Source organism: Euprymna scolopes, chromosome 2 (genome assembly GCF_053919585.1).
Source record: "Euprymna scolopes isolate OS-2025 chromosome 2, ASM5391958v1, whole genome shotgun sequence".
Lineage (NCBI taxonomy): Eukaryota > Metazoa > Mollusca > Cephalopoda > Sepiida > Sepiolidae > Euprymna > Euprymna scolopes.
The window spans coordinates 158,623,493-158,639,987 of NC_136483.1; the positions used below are offsets into that span (position 1 = coordinate 158,623,493).

The 16,495-nt window shown below is 34.7% G+C and overlaps 1 protein-coding gene across 2 annotated transcripts in view; it reads left to right on the plus strand.

The window, feature by feature from the left end:
- LOC145297816 (mitofusin-2-like) overlaps nucleotides 1-16,495 on the plus strand; it is a 130,224-nt gene that overhangs the window by 53,188 nt on the left and 60,541 nt on the right. For both annotated transcript variants that reach the window (XM_080144141.1, XM_080144132.1), the window contains exons 7-9: nucleotides 2,558-2,662; nucleotides 4,443-4,664; nucleotides 8,411-8,532. In XM_080144141.1, the coding sequence (XP_080000267.1) occupies nucleotides 2,558-2,662; nucleotides 4,443-4,664; nucleotides 8,411-8,532 (449 nt within the window). The remainder of the gene's footprint in view (nucleotides 1-2,557; nucleotides 2,663-4,442; nucleotides 4,665-8,410; nucleotides 8,533-16,495) is intronic.

A 16,495-nucleotide genomic window follows, 5' to 3' on the forward strand; every position in this document is an offset into this window, starting at 1 on the left:
ATCTTTAAGATGGAGGCATTTTTTTTTTTTTTTTTTGTCCAAATACAAGAGTGCTCCCCACCCCCACTTTTTTTTTATTTTTAATTGTGTAGCTTGATATTTTTCCACCACACTTGTATCTAATTGTACTTCTTATGAAGACACAAGTAATTAGTAACTTTGTAATGGAGCATGACCTTAAGATTGTTGAAGCTTGATTTGGGTGCTGTCGACAATGTGCAGTTGCTCCTAAGTTACGATTGCTCCCAGGTTCATTTTGGCCCAGAGTGGTGACACCTGTTAGGGTATCTGGTGCTATCGGATCAGGTCCTCTGAAGATACTAGCTTCCTGACCAAAAATGCACCAAATATTGATGTTATTGGTTTTTTTGGATTTTTTCTTTTCCATTTATAAAACTCAATCATGTTCTCCAAAGTCATAAACAAAAACAACAATTTTCTTCTACAAAACAATCAAACCAAATACCATGAACAAATATTTGAAGATATAATGTACTTGTAGCATAAAAAGTTTTTTTCGAAAATGACTGGATTCAGCATGAAATAATTCAACAATGATGGATATGCCATTAAACAACCAATCAGTCAACCTCTGTATTGGAAGTGATTTAATCATACACACTGGAAAGGTTATGTGGCTTCCAGTGTTAATAGTATGTTAGGTTGAGGTGGGGGGGTGGCATTCTTTTAGAGTTGTTGCAAGTGGTACATGTTACAGAGGCTTATGATGTGATGCTGGGACAGAACACTAAGGCTTTTTCCCTCATTGTTGTTATGGCTTCTTTCTTTTGATTTGTTCGTATTTGATCATCTTCTTTTGTTGCTTATATTTGTTATGTGCGTGGTTGGCTCTCAAATTCTCGTTCCTGAAGCTCATATGAAATCACGAGCTTGTCATTAGGATTTCGCCATTCTTTCGATTTTTCCATCCAGCTGTGTCGCCGTTGGGATTTATTCTTGTTTTGCTTGATAACATTTGTATTTCCCACCATCCAATGTCGTCATGAATTACACGCGCACGTATGTAGACGTCCTTCTCGTCATCTTTACTCCTCTTCACTCATCTTTTCATTGGTTGCCCCACATTAACTGTTGTAGTCGTTGTTGCCATTGCCTTTTGCTGCCTTTGTCACCCTGACCTTCGCTCCTCAGCGCAAGGCTCTACCTGACTGTTGACCACTTTTTTTCAGTCCTCCCCCTCTCTTTATACAGTCTCTCTCTCTATACGGTTTATTTCTCTCTATCTTTCCTCTCCCCCTCTCTCGTCTATGAGTTTCCTTTTCTCTTTCGTCTTCTGCCCTTCATTCATAATCTCTTTCTTCTCCTCCTGTTCATCGGTCTCCTCCTCTTCTTTTTGTTTACCTAATGGAAATGAGCAGATGGCAATCGGCTTTTAGAGCACAAAATAATAAAATGTAGAGAAAATATATCTTCTCTCGGTTTGAAAATCAATAAAAATAATTTATTATACATTTTTATAAATGTATCACAATATCTTGCATTTACTGATCATGATGTTGTAATCATTAGATCATTCTGACAGACGTTAAGACCTTTCAAAATAAATGTTTAAATTTCAATGATATTTCTCATGGTTAAGATTGGCCGAAACGATTTATTCTTTGCTAATGGAGTCAGAGATAACTTCATATTGTTACTTGGATACAAAGGGCTACTATTTGGGATCTAACAGACATCTCCATACTTAACTCCTCAGAGTACCCTGTTAGACATAATTTCTGCAGGCTACTACACTCAGGGAAACAGGAAGTGAATTCCAAATTCTATCGATCCAAAAGAATAAATTATTAGAGTCGAAAGCTGTCCGAATTATTAGAATAGAATGCTGGACCTATTAGATTTGAGACATTTTTGTTTTTTTGATCCTGCCTAAGAATGAGGCATCAGCCCATACGTGGCAGCAATATGCCATGCATGGACGAATTATGGGTTTGTAAAGATATAGGATACTCTCTGATGTCAATAATTTTCTAGCATGGTAGAGGGGCGGGGGCACCTTCTTTGCAGCAGCTTTGGCAATGTCCTCAATGTATTTGTTCAAATTAATGTAGCCTATGAATATTAAACAGGAGTTTCAAGGATTAACTCTCAGATAGGATGTTATTTGTCATGGCAATCGGTGGTTGAGAAGGTATTCTTTGTAGTTATTAAGGGAAAGAAGCTTAGTCTTAGTAGCATTAAATGTTACCATCCACTTACGGGTCCCATTCCACTACTGATTGAAGGTCGTTTTCTAAGATTTCTGCCATTGCCCTGGATATATGTACATTCCTTTTTCCCCTCATGTTTATTATAGAGTGTGATGTCATCAGCAAATATACCTTTCTCAGACAGTTTTATCAGGGAATAACAGGAATAATAATGGTCTCTGAGACACACCTGCATTGATATCATGTTGTTTTGACATATGTTCATCGAAGACAATCTGGATTTTTCTCTTGTTTGGGAAGGATCTGATTGTGTTTGAAGTATTTCTCTAGAAATATATGTAGTAATTAACTAGCCAAAGTATAACATTTTTTTTCTTTATTTTCAGGAAAAGAACTTCTTTCATAAGGTTAGCTCAAAATTGTCCAAACCAAACATTTTTGTCCTCCAAAATCGATGGGATATTTCAGCCATTGAAGAAGACATTGACGAGGTAAGGGTGGCTTTTTAATTCTCTTGCAAAAGCATTTTCGATACTTATCCAGTTTACAACCTAATCTCTGGCAGCTTTGCATCAGCATCTTCCTGCAGGTCATGTAAGCAACCGGAAGATGATGAAGCATTTATCCAATCAGTTGTCAGAAGATAACAAATTTCAATGAAAACTTGAAATTTATTAAATCAAGAAAAAATTTTTGAACTGAAAATAACTTTCAACACTATATCAACGTGAAATTCCCTATTTCCCTATGCTTAGATGGATTTCTAAATAGAAAGCCATTATTAATCTGGGGAAGGAAAGTGTCACATTTTAAATTAATCTTCTGACAGTTTTCTCTTCAGCATCTTTTTGCTGCTTATATAATCTTCCAGAAAATGTTGACATGAAGTCACCAGAGATTGGGTCATAAACTGAATTAAGTACCACATTTTCTCCCAAAACATGACTGAAACTTTTTCCTTTAATAATTTAAAAGGGAAAAGTTACTGAATTTAAATAACATTTTCTATTCATCAACTTTTGACATGAAGTGAAATAATAATTTTCAATCTAACTTATAAAGTCATGTTTTTCTTAATTTTTGCAATTAACAAAAATCTTGGCATTTATTTATATTAAAACTCGAGTGAAATATGACGGTTCAAAATAAATCTTTCTGTTGAACTCAATAATAAGTATGCAATTTCAACCTGAACCCTTTATTTAATCCACAGGATGGGCTGAGCCTTCAACCTCCAGAAGAGTATCATTTAAAACAGAATTTTATTCATTATGCTATTTGATCATCAGTTCAAGTGATAGAATACAATTGCGAATTAATTGCTACGAGGTGAAGGCTGATAGAACGAGAATATGCTACCCCATTTTGATTAAGTAGAGATTTGTTTAGAATTCTGTGCAGAGTTCGACAAAGATTTCTGCATTCGACAATGTCGATCTGAATAAGGCTGGAGGTTACATTACACGCGCACACACATAGTGATATGAAGTAATCAGTGATCTATAGTAATCTAATACATCTAAAAGCAAGAATAGGTTAAGGCTTCCAAATTAATACACAAATTGACCGCAAGGACCCGTGGCATAACGGATAAAGTACTTGGTAAAATTGAGTTTTAAGTGAAACTCTTCTAGAGATTGAAGTTCAATCCTCAATACTTACTGATACTAAGAATACAATTGCAAACCACCTAAGACTTCCACTTGGTCATGGCTGACGGAACGAGAGTATGCTAACTCCATGGATTAAATAAAGCGTTTACGTTCAAAATTCTGTGAAAATTCACGAGTTTTACAGAAAGAGTTCCAAGTTTAAGGGAGGTTACATCAGCCAAAACATTGCAAGAATAATTTTCAAGATGAGAACAGAAAGATGTTTCTGAATTTTTGAGATGAGGATTGGTTATTCGTATTATTTGGATTCATCGGACTGCTGTTCTCATCTTGAATGTGATTTTCACATTTCGATCAATATAACCTCCAACCTTCATCAGGCGTATCTTGTCGAAGTCGGGAATTTGGATGAAATTTTTAATCACACTTATGAGAACAGTAGTCCGATGAATCCAAATACGGATGAGAACAGTTGAATTCAAAGAATCAATCCTCATCTCAAAAAATCAGAAACATTACATCACAATTGTTTTGCTTGTTTGCAGATAAGGTAACAAATTTGATTGATAGCAAAATTGTTGCATGAATAGTATTGACTGTATTTATTGAATTCGTTAACTCCAATTTTTTTTTTTTTTTTTTTTCCCGTCTCTGTCAGGTGAGAAAGCAACACATGGAGAGAAACATTCAGTTTTTAGGCAAAGAATTAAACGTGGTAAAACCAGAAGATGCAGAAACCCGGGTGTTTTTTGTTTCTGCACGGGAAGCCCTGGTGTCCCGATTACATGAAGACAAAGGGACGCCAACCCCAACAGGAGCTTTACAAGAAGGGTTCCAAGTCCGCTTGTTTGAATTTGCTAACTTTGAACGTACATTCGAGGTGAGTACTATTCTACTTTTTCAGTGCTTCTTTTGTGAATGTTGGTGACCCTGTTTATCAAAACAATTCTGTCTCTTCTTGTGATTTTGATGACACCTAGTTTATTCAATAAGATATATGGATAGTAGCTCTGTTCGTATACTGCATAAGTACAAAAACACCTACACTAGTGCAGCAAATCAGGATTACATAGAATGAAGAATAGAGTGCTTCTAGTTTAAGTTAGGCTAAGAACAAAACATGTTGTTGGTCATGGCCAACAGTTAACACGAGTGACCAACAGTTGTTAAGGCAGTCAGTGCTCATCAGACACAACGAGTAAACGCCCACAAGTAATTGCTTCAAAATAGTAGTAACCACCAGTACCATGTAGTGACAGTAACTATCTAATCGCAGTAACCACCGGTGCTAACAATGCTCAACAGTGGAAGCCAGATGATTTCATTTTAGTCATGGTTGCAAGTGCTCACTATTTCCGAGGCCGACAGTGGTCCCCACTAACAACTGTAGTTTAATTTCCTTTCAGGGTGTGAGGGTCCTTTACTGAATCTGTTCTGGTTTTGTGTCATATTTCCATCAAGCAACGCTGGTACACAGGTCCTGCTAGTTAAAAATAAATTGGGTCACAATCGCTATTTGTTTCATTCTGTGATTTTGTAATTTTATCCGAGAATACAGTATTCTGTGCTCCTAACACAGTTATTAAATTTCAGATCCACTCATGAAAATCTGCACACGTTTCTTTAAATATATTTGAACATTTTACATTGTTGCATCCACACACTCCTGAAGTCATTGCTGTCCATCTTGTTGCAGCGATGTCTTTGATGAGGAGAAATTCACAATCTAATTCTCCGTAAATCTCAGTAATGCAAACCTATCTAAGTATAACTTAGGATGTAGGTCACAGCCATCAGGGAGGATCCGGCTTTGCTCTCGGATCCACAAGCGGTCAGCCTATGACGGTGGATTCTGTGTGACCTTGCCGAAAACCATGCTTTTGGAATGTAGTGCAGGTTGGAGAAAAAGCTAGATCAATCTGACTGATGCAAATTCTGTTGCAATAAAAACAACAGTTTTATTAACCTTCCCACAGATTTAATTATTTAATTTTTTTAAAAATTTTATTGTAATTGCAACTTTATGAGATCAGAAAGACTAAGATTAAAAATATATATAGATATAATTTTCATCATATTTTGTTGACCGTCCGTTGTACATGTTGGTATGTGTTATATGGCTCTTAAAAACAGATTTTCAAACTAATTGATCTCTGGCCAGGTTTTTTTTATTATTTTTTTTACTTGACAAAGTCCTTTTTTTTTTTCTTTTTTTTTTTTTTACATAGGTGTAACCACTTATCAAGGCCTGGAGGCCACTCGAGGATAAAAGTCAATGAGTGTACAATAGTCAGTGGGATAATATCATAGTAATCATTAGTAGTGGAACTTATAGATGACCAAATTGTAGTGAGCTGGAAAGCAGGCAAACGGAAGAGAGTTCCACAGACATGCAGTTCTAAAAAGAAGCTTTTTTCATGAAATCTACGTTTCGATTTATGCACGGATAAAGAGTGGGAGAAATTATTGATAATGGTTTCACCTAGATGAGTGTTTTTTGTGGAAGTTTGGTGAGTGGGGACCATAGATTGGAGCTTAGACGAGCACTTACCATGAAAATAACAATAAAGCAGAGAGAGGCTCGCAACATCTCTTCTGTGGGGAAAGAGGTTGCAGGGAAGAGAAAAGGCCATCTTCCAGTCTATTTTGAACCCTGTCAGGGTAGGATAAGGCCTGTCTAGCAGCTCCTGCTCAGATGTGGCAACAGTATTCCATCCTTGGACGTACCTGGCTCTTATATAGGTAGAGAATTCCATCAGGAGTGAGATATCTACTGGAGCAGTAGAAGGATCCCACCATCCTTATCATTTTCCATATTTTCTGTAATCAATAGATCTTGCTGCTTCAACTTTTCTACATCTACTATCCCAAGAACTCTCATACATTCTTCCAATATAACCATACCAACAAAGTCTCCTTTTCTGCACATATCTTCCTATACTGTACAGATTTGATCATCTCTGACATCATCAGAATTAATTCTTTTTGACTTGCATTACAGATCCATCGTATCATTCTCATATCATCTTCCTATACAGTGCATATCCTCAACTCTCACTGGTCAGGTTTCACTATCATATATAATCACACTGCATACACATGCCTAATAGTCTCTTCGTTTGATTAAATGGTAACGCTTTGCTGATTAGTAATAACTAAAGTTCCCTGACCTTACTTCATCCACTCTTAACTTTCACAATCATTCTAGCACCATTCGCCCATGTATGGAATATTGTTGCCGTGTTTCGGCTGGTGCATCTTCTACTAGTCTTCTCACTCTTAGACAAGGTTCAAAAGAGTTGCCAACCTAATAGATCCCACACTGTCAGCTAGGCTTCGACCTCTGTTCTATCAACAAAATGCTGCATCTGTCTGCCAATTTTACAGGTATTTTAATGGTAGCTGCTCCGGCGAACTATAAGACTTTGTACTCCCTCGACATAAATACCACCAACAAACCCGACACGCAGCAAAATCCCACTCCTACACACAGATTCCCAGATGCCAGAAAGCCTTACAGTCTTGGACTGCTAGACTTTGGAATTCCTTTCCAGGTTCCTGCTTTCATGACTATACTGACATGCAGAAGTTCAAATGTAATGTAAACAGACATCTTGCTGCTAAACTACCTACATAGTATCCCTGAAAATTATGTCTCAGGTAGTAGCCCCTTACATTGAAGTGGTACTGTGCCTTGTTTGGTTTGAAAATGAAAAAAAAAAAAAAAAAAAAAAAACGCTATTCCACCCTGTGCTCCAATGGTATCACTTAGGTTACAAAATATCTGGACAATTTTAATAACTTCTCCATCTAAATATACTTTCTCCGCATCTGAGTTCTCATCCATCTCCATTCTTATACTTGTCGCACCTAAACTGGTCATCATCTTTTAACGTAGCAGTAATTTGACTTCAATTCTTGCATACCCAATGTTTGCAAGTACCACAAGAAAAAATAGCTGCTTTTTATTGTTTTTTGTTGTATATTTTATTTAACAATAATTAAATTAATTTAAAAAATTTTGTTCTTGCCCAGATTTCCTCCATATCAATAAAAAATAAAGAAAAATCTGTATGATACATGTACCTGTGGCAGAAATAATGTATCATATTCCAAAAATTATGTAGATTGATCAAATTTTCTTTATAAAAACAAGATATTATAACGAAACTCATTTGTAAACAATTAATAGTAATTTGTAAGCCTTAAGACTTAAATCTTGCAAGTTTGAATTGAGTTATCTTCCTTTTTGTGTTCTAGATTATTTATAAAATGGTAGACAAGACTGCTGTTCTTCAGTTATTCATAAAATTTGATTTTCTTATTTAAAAATAAAACTTTCTAAGTTGCGAGATTTTTGAAATATGATAATTTCGTTTTATCATGGTATGTAGATTTTTCTTTAATTTTGTTTTTTGATAAAGAGGGAGTTCTGAACAAGAACCCAAATTTAAATGTTAAATTTGTAAGCCATACTATAGTGAAGTGTAATACATGACAGTACCACTGTAATAACAATTTATAACATCTTACCCACCTACCTTGATCATCTTAAAATGTAAATAGAAAACATCTTGTAGTATAATCTTAGTACATTCAATTTTTTTTTTTTTTTTTTTTTTTCAGGAATGCATTTCTAAATCGGCTGTGAAGACCAAATTTGAACTGCACACAGAGCGAGGCAAAAACATCAACTACAACCTACGAACTGTGATGGAAGATGTGCACCACCGAAGCATCAATCGCAGGTTTGAACTGTCAGCACTTCGCTTCTCTTTCTCTTGCCTGATTGCTTTAGTTATGGCTCCTAACATAACTCTCCTTCCCCCTTCTCTTCTACTAATGCAACAGTGTCCAGTATTCTCTTCCAAACATCAACTGAGCAATCTCTTCTGTTTGGGTCCACTTACAATAGTGTACTCGGTCAACCTCAAATTGGTTTAGTTTGTATGCATTCGCAGCATATCAATCGTTTTTATGTTTTTTTCAATGCCAGAACAAATACCTATTATGGTTCTTGTCCAGAATTAAAAACAAAAATAATAAAAAATATGTATGATGTACATGCTAGTGATGGAATGAAGATGTCGTATTCCAAAATTACATAAATTGATCGAGCAGTTTTTAACTAAGAAAATCAAAGTTTATGAGTTTGATGAACCGTCCCCTTAAGTAATCTAATTTACAAAATTTCCACTACTTACGATTGCTACTCTATAATCCCATTGATTAATGTATACTCATTAACCCTTATCCTCGAGTGGCCTTCGGGCCTTGATAAGTGGTGACTCCTATGTAAAAAAAAAAAGAAAAAAAGATGAGTTAGCAAAAAGGAACTATTTTTTGTTGCCATATTGAAGAAATAAGAACAAGATCAACCGGGTAATGCCTATGATTTCCCTTTAATCGCTTAAAATCGATTTTTTTTTTTTTTTTTTTTTGTAAAAATAAAACTACTTAATCAATTTACATGATTTTTCCTCATGAGTACATATATTATAAAGAATTTTTCTGTTTTTTTTTTGTTTTTTTTTTTTAGTATAAGGGGAATCCTGGATAACCACCCCTATTGTTTCTGAAAAAATTGAAATATAAACTTTTTTGGTGGTTGATTCTTTGTTGCTTACTGTAATTTTTTTTTTTTTTTTTTTTTTCATGTCAGATTTAGATTGAGCATTGGTCATCATGGTACAAAGTAATTTATTTTCTCCTTGCAATTTCATCATTTCTATTGGTTTCGAGGCCATCTTTTGCTGAGTGATTCCAAATCTTATTTTGTCTGCATTTTTCCTTGATTACTGCCAACATAGATCTTTGCACTTTATAATATCTTAATACTTTTATGAGGAAAATGTCCTCCCATGACACCTTTTGAAAAGTATAAATCTGTCTTCTCTCCAGCTATTAGTTAAATAGTAGAGTTGACTGGGCTCTGAAATCTTTGTTGCGTAAGTAGTAATGTTATATACAGTGTATCTAAATAAGTGTATGTTTTATAGCGTCATATTAACCTTTTATGACTTTGCAAAACAATGCCTTATACATGGATGTCTTTACATGTATGTATAAAGTACTTTTTAGGGCTCCAAATAATGTTACATATCGTGTATTCTCCTTTTTTCAGTTTTCTTATTTTGTTCAATCTGGAGATGGGGCATGCTACTAGATGGCCAGAAATTCAACTGTTATCTCGTACATTCCAACTGAGAGATCTTTTAAAGATGTTAACTGTCCCTTTAAGTGCAATTGTTTGCATCTTTCTTGCACTTGGCTCACCGGGTATATTTGCCTGGTAGTTTTTAAAATTCTTTTTCATTTTTCGAGATATACGTGAAACTGCTTCCTGACTCGATATTCCCATGAAACTTCCTCTTCCAAGGGAAGCTGATTCAACCTGCCTAGTGTTAATGCTGCTGGCATAAGAAAAGAATTGTAAGATTTCCGGGGGAAGGGGGGGGGTATAGTTTGTTGTGTTCATATCTCATTATGTGTGTCTCTTTGTCTGTATCTATGTATGTAATCGTGATATATCTAGTGTCTACATATGGCCATGTTCATAATGTCTTAAAGGTGTCTTTTTTTTTCTTTTTTTTTTTTTTTTACATAGTGGTCACCACTTATCAAGGCCCGGAAGCCACTCAGGGATAAGGGTTATTGCAAGTACATTACGTTAGTGTGGAGATTTGATGAAGTGTTTACTTAAGGGGGCGGTTCATTAGGAATTTGTTAACGTTGGACTTGAAGATACCCAAGTTGTAGTCAGGTGGGAAGCAGGCAGATGGAACAGAGTTCCACAGGCGTGCAGTTCTAAGAAAGAAGGTTTGTTCAGGGAATCCGCGTTTTGATTTAGGCACAGATAAAGAGTGGGGGAAATTTTTCACAGTGGATTCGGCTAGACGGGTGTTTTTCATGAAAGATTGGCGAGGGGGGACCAGAGATTGGTTTACATATCTTTCTGCCTCTTGGCTTCATCGTTCGTAACTGCAAAGGGAAACGTATGCATAAAATAACAAGTCGGAGGTTTCTTTTAATTAATGCTTGGTTTATTTCTTTCTCAGTCTTGGTGGTTCAACATTCTTTCTTATCGGCCCTTCATTAACTCTTTTTTTCCATTTCTTTCTCCGACGCATTCTTGCGCCAATCTCGACACATCTGTTTCGCCAAAATCATAAACCAGACTGACTTGCATGCAAGAGAAAAGATATCTTTTCTTTCTTTCATGCTTTCTCTCTTTTTTTCTTTCTTTCTTTCCGCATTCTTTTACACATGTACCTGAATGGCCTATTTCAGGTTGCTATCATCGACTCCAGCTACGAAGTTTTACATATGTCAGCAACTTAACCCTTAAACTCTTCCTGCACCAACAAACCTTCACAGCAAAATCACAATAAAATCACAATTTTCAACATTCCAGCGTAACCTGGGATAGATTACATATCAGAATGTTATCTCAAATTCTGAGCTTTTTTTCTTTTTTTTTTACCTATGAGAATACTGGGTACTATGAATAACATTGCCTGCTTTCAAGGTAATGTTTGTTGGCTTTTGTTAGGATTAAATGAAACTGATATATTGTTGGATGTTTGCATGTTATGTTGGTGACCTTTCAAGGGTTGTGGATGAAAAAAAAATCTTTACTTGGATAATTTCTATAGTTTATACCAAAAATTGATTTTACTGAAATAATAATCTGTTTTTTCTTTTGTATTTTTTCCATATTTCCTCAATTTTGGTATTAACTAGCAGGAAGACCTGACATTGCTTGGAATTGAATGAGAAAATTACTATGTACTTTTAACAGTATACAAGGCCTGTCTAAAAAGTATCCAACCTTAGGCCAAAAAAAATATTTCACATACCTGACGGGGTTTAGACTCTAATCCCCTTCAAAGTAGGCTCTTTGTGCTTGCACACACTTAGCCCACCGATCGTTAGAAGCACCTCTTGGAATGATGTTCATCTCTGCTATCACGTTTCGGATTATCTCTTCTCTGCTCTCAAAACAGGATCCTTTCAGTAGCGTCTTCAATTTTGGAAACAACCAGAAGTCGTGATAACTGGAGATGAGTCATGGATGTACAGGTACGACCCAGAAATAAAAAGACAGTCGTCGCAATTAAAACATCCCGAATCTTCAAGGCCGAAAAACCGCAGCAGGAGCATAGCAAAATAATGGTGATGCTGACTGTCTTTTTGATATTTGTTGAATTGTGCATTATGAATACGTACCAGAAGGACAAAAACTTACAAAGGAGTACTATCATACTATCAATGACAAAGTAGTACTATCAAGATGTTCTCCGGCGTCTCTTTGATGCAGTTCGATACAAAAGACCAGCCATGTGGACTGCGAAAATGACAACGCTCCCGCACATTCCTCCCATTTGATCCAACAATTCGCCAACCTCCCTACTCGCCAGACATGGCTCCTTGCTCCTTCTGGTTGTTTCCAAAATTGAAGATGCCATTGAAAGGGTCCCATTTTGAGAATAGAGATGAGATAATGTAGAACGCAACGGCATAGATGAACACCATTCCAAAAAAAAAAAACCTTTAGCAGTGGAACGATCAGTGGGCTAAGTGTGTGCAAGTACAAGGGGCCTACTTTGAAGGGGATTAGGGTCCAAACCCTGTCAGGTTTGTGAAATATTTTTTCTAGCCTAAGGTCTGATACTTTTTAGACATATTACTTTCTTTGTGGTTACTGCCTTCCTCGTCCTGTCTCACTCTCTAATGTAGTTGGAAAGAAGCTGAAATATTGGAAAACTCTTTGAATTAATGTCTAATATGTGTGATGTAAATTGAGAATATACTTTAAAATTTTATGTAAATTCTCTTAACCTTTACATCACACATACAGGCATTGATTTATCTATATATATATATATATATATATATATATATATAGGTTAGAACTGCTGACTATCAACTAGATGGTTGTAGGTTCACTCTCTGGCTAGGGATGAGTGTTAGTCTTGCTGTACTAACAGCAAAACAGTACTTTATCTCGACTATATATATATATATATATATATATATATATATATATATATATATATATACATGCACAACAGTATAATTACATTCCAAGATCCAAATATTTATTACTCCACCGACTTAGTTGGATTTGGACCTTAGAGTTCACCCTCCTGTGTTCGTCCATTCGTTCCCAAAATTCTCCTTAATTACAAATTACATTTTTCTGAAATTTTGCCTGAAGTTATAACTACCCAAGAGAGGAATTGTAACAATCTTGGATTTTTGATAAAAATTCTGCTTGCATCCCCAGGAGGTTAAGAGGTGGTCAAAAAGGCAAAAAATAGCACTTTCGGGACATAGAATATTTCCGACCATTAGATTTTCCTGAAAATTACCCAAAAGCAAGACTGCATGGATATACATCTGGAAACGTAATATTTAACCTTGAGAAAATTCTGGGGCTTGAGCCCCAGGGTGTTTTAAGGGTGAAAAACACCTTTTGGGGCTAATTTTTATTTTTCTCCTAAAATTCATACTTATCTAAATAGGAGTTTTAAATGGTACCAAATTTAAAAAAATTAAGGCATCATTTGTCATGAAACCGTGTCATTTGGCTGTTTTAGCCCAAATGTTTTACATCAGGCCAAGGGTTTAATGGTCAAAATAGGTAACAGTTCTGCGACTGTCTTTGGCTAACAGAGCAAGGGAAGTAACTCTTGTAGACTCGATTTTACAAATATTGATTATATATTTGTAGATTGAACTTTTAATATATGCGATTGGTTTACAATATAAGATTACGCAGTCAACTCATTTTTTTTTTTTTTTTTTTTTTTTTTTTAAGTGCCTTTTACACATGAATGAAGATCATATCTTTATCTAACTATACCCTCGTGGGGAGGCAAGTAACTAAGAACATATCAACTTGGATTTGTTTTACAATTCGAATTAACTATGTATTGATTCTCATTCATGTTTGTCACCTGTGAATGTTAGGCCGAGGAGTTTAAATAATAAACTCAGCTAGCGTTCATAGGCAGTCATGGATTTCGTCAGTTATAAGAACCTTCTAATATTGGTACTTTGTACGTAGATCATTTAGAGTTTCATCAAAAAGGGTCTTTCTTGATCTGCCGTGAAAAATAGAAGAAAAGCTGTGTGAAGTATGGTGCCGTTTATTTTACTGGCTGCAGTGGCAGTGGAAGCTGCAACAAGTGCAGCTGGATGTTCCATATCCTTGGGAGAAAGTGTTCGCTTGAGGTAATCAGCTATACGGTTAACCACATGATTCTTTCCAGTCCTACAACAAAAACATGACAATGGCATTAGTCTGGGGACCATATAGTTTTGGCTTGTTTTTCATGAAAAACAGCTCCTCCAGCATGTTAAAATTTCAGTACATTTTTTTACAGGTCCGTTTCGTTATGGAGTGTAACTATACTGTTATTCTTTTATATATGCTCTGTTGTTAGATTTAACTGACATTGAGCTTCTAAAAAGAAAGGATTGGTATACACAAAGAATGAAATATAATTGAAAAAATATATTTTACCAAAACAGCATATATATACATCTATAATTCTATAAATTTGGGTTTTTTTGAGTATTGATATCCATATTAAAACTTTTTTATTTATTTAAAAAGAAAATACAACTTTGTTATATATATGGATCGTGGAATTGCCTTCATTTGCAAAAGATGTAGCTAATTTGCATATTCTTTTAAACATTCATTTTAATTAATTCCCGATTAGTTTTTTTCGGTTTTCTTATGGGATGATCATCTTTAGTTAACTATTACATGTAATTATATTCATGCAGATATTCTACATGATTTATATTTGCGTAAAAAGGTTATAGTAAACACAGTCCTCTTTCTTTATATAGTTATGTATGCATATATATATTTGTTTAAAATATTTTGCCTACCAAACTCCTCTGTAAGTTTTTAGTCTACACGCATGAAACTTAATATATGGGGTATTTGAACCCATACAAAACTTGATATTTGAGTGTTAGCCAGGGAAAATCGGTGCAAAAGTGTGAAAATTCAAAAAATGGAATTTGCCAGTGAAGGTTGAAGGACGGCATTATGAATATGCATGCGTAACGTAATAGCTATTGGTTCATGTTTTAAGTTTTAGTCTTGCAACAAACATGCCTTCATAGCTCAGGCATTAACATCAAAGGTAAAAAGTAAATCATAAGTTAAACGTTTTGGTTTCAATTCTCAGTGGTGCCCACAAGTCATATTTTTTTTTTTTTTTTTAACTTTTTAAATTATTACTATATATTGGGTTCAATATAATATAATACGAAAGCTACATTAATCAAAATATCATATTTAAGCATATTTTATAACTAGGCAATGCCAGGCGACCTGCTAGTGAAAGTGAGAATGTGTGTGTGTGTCTGAGGACAGTTCTCAATTTATATGCTCAAAGAATTTTTGATCTACAGGCTTGAAATTTCGTATATAGGGTATTCAGATATGTGGAAAACTTTTTAATTAGTTTTCACCAACAAAAAAAAAAGGCTGCTAAGGTGTCAAAATTGAAAAATTGCTACTTGGAGTGTCAACTGTTTCACAACTGCGCATGCACAAAATGTTTACATGATAGCTTCCTTATTTTAAGAATAAGTAGGTTTGAAAACTCTTAAATTCGTTGCAAGCTGGCCTAATGGTTATCATACTTGACTCACTGTCTTTATGTTTTGGTTTCAATCTCAGCTTGAGTATTAAAAAATCGTTTAATTTGATAAAGTATTTTTCTTTTTTTTTTTTTATTATGAAGGAAAATCGAATTTTATTCAGACAATTGCGATAAAGATATTGGCAATTTTAGTTACAAGGAGGGGGAATGCAAGGGTAGATTACGTCATCTAATTCTTGAAGGGTGTTAAAATTTGACAAGATTTTTACAGTTTTGAATAATTTTAGATATTCCTTTTTCCTGTTTTTTTTTTTTTTGATCCCCCAACATGATGGACTCAGTCAATTTTTTTTTTTTTTTTTTTTTTTTTTTTTTGTATGGTGCAAATTTACATATTTTAAGGCCTAAAATTGCGCCGTTTGTTCATTTTCACCAGGATTTGACGTCCCTTGGGGACTTTTTGGGACTAAGTTGGGGGGGGGGGGCTGAACTTGGTCATTTTTTTTTTTTTTTTCATTCCTCGTTTACTGTGCACTCACAGGGAACCATTCGTGCTTCACTTGTTTTTCTTTTTTTTTTTTTTTCTTTTTTTTTTCTTTTTTTTTTTTTCAAATTATTTCAAAATTTATTAATAACATTATTAGAACTTTGGGTGCGTTTTGTCAAAAAAATTTAAGTTTGTCAAAATGCACATGAAGTTCTATTAATTAATTAGATGGAGTTATTCCCCTTGCCCCCTTTCTTCCTAACCAATGTTTGAATAAAATTTGATTTTTCTCTGCAAAAAAAATTACTTGATCAAATTAAGCAATTTTTCTTTTACAAGAATATCATTCCATAATAGGCATGTACATAATAGATATTTTTTTATCTTTGTTTTTTAATATCTTTGTTAAACTGCATAAGCACCTTATTTTCAAAGCAAAAATATAGAGAGAAAAATTTATGATGTACACACCCATCATGGAACAAAGATGTCATATTCCAAAAAATCACATTTTTTTTATTTAAAAAAATTATTTGATCAATTTACGTGATGTTTGGAGTAAGACATACTCCATTCTCTGTCAGGTACATA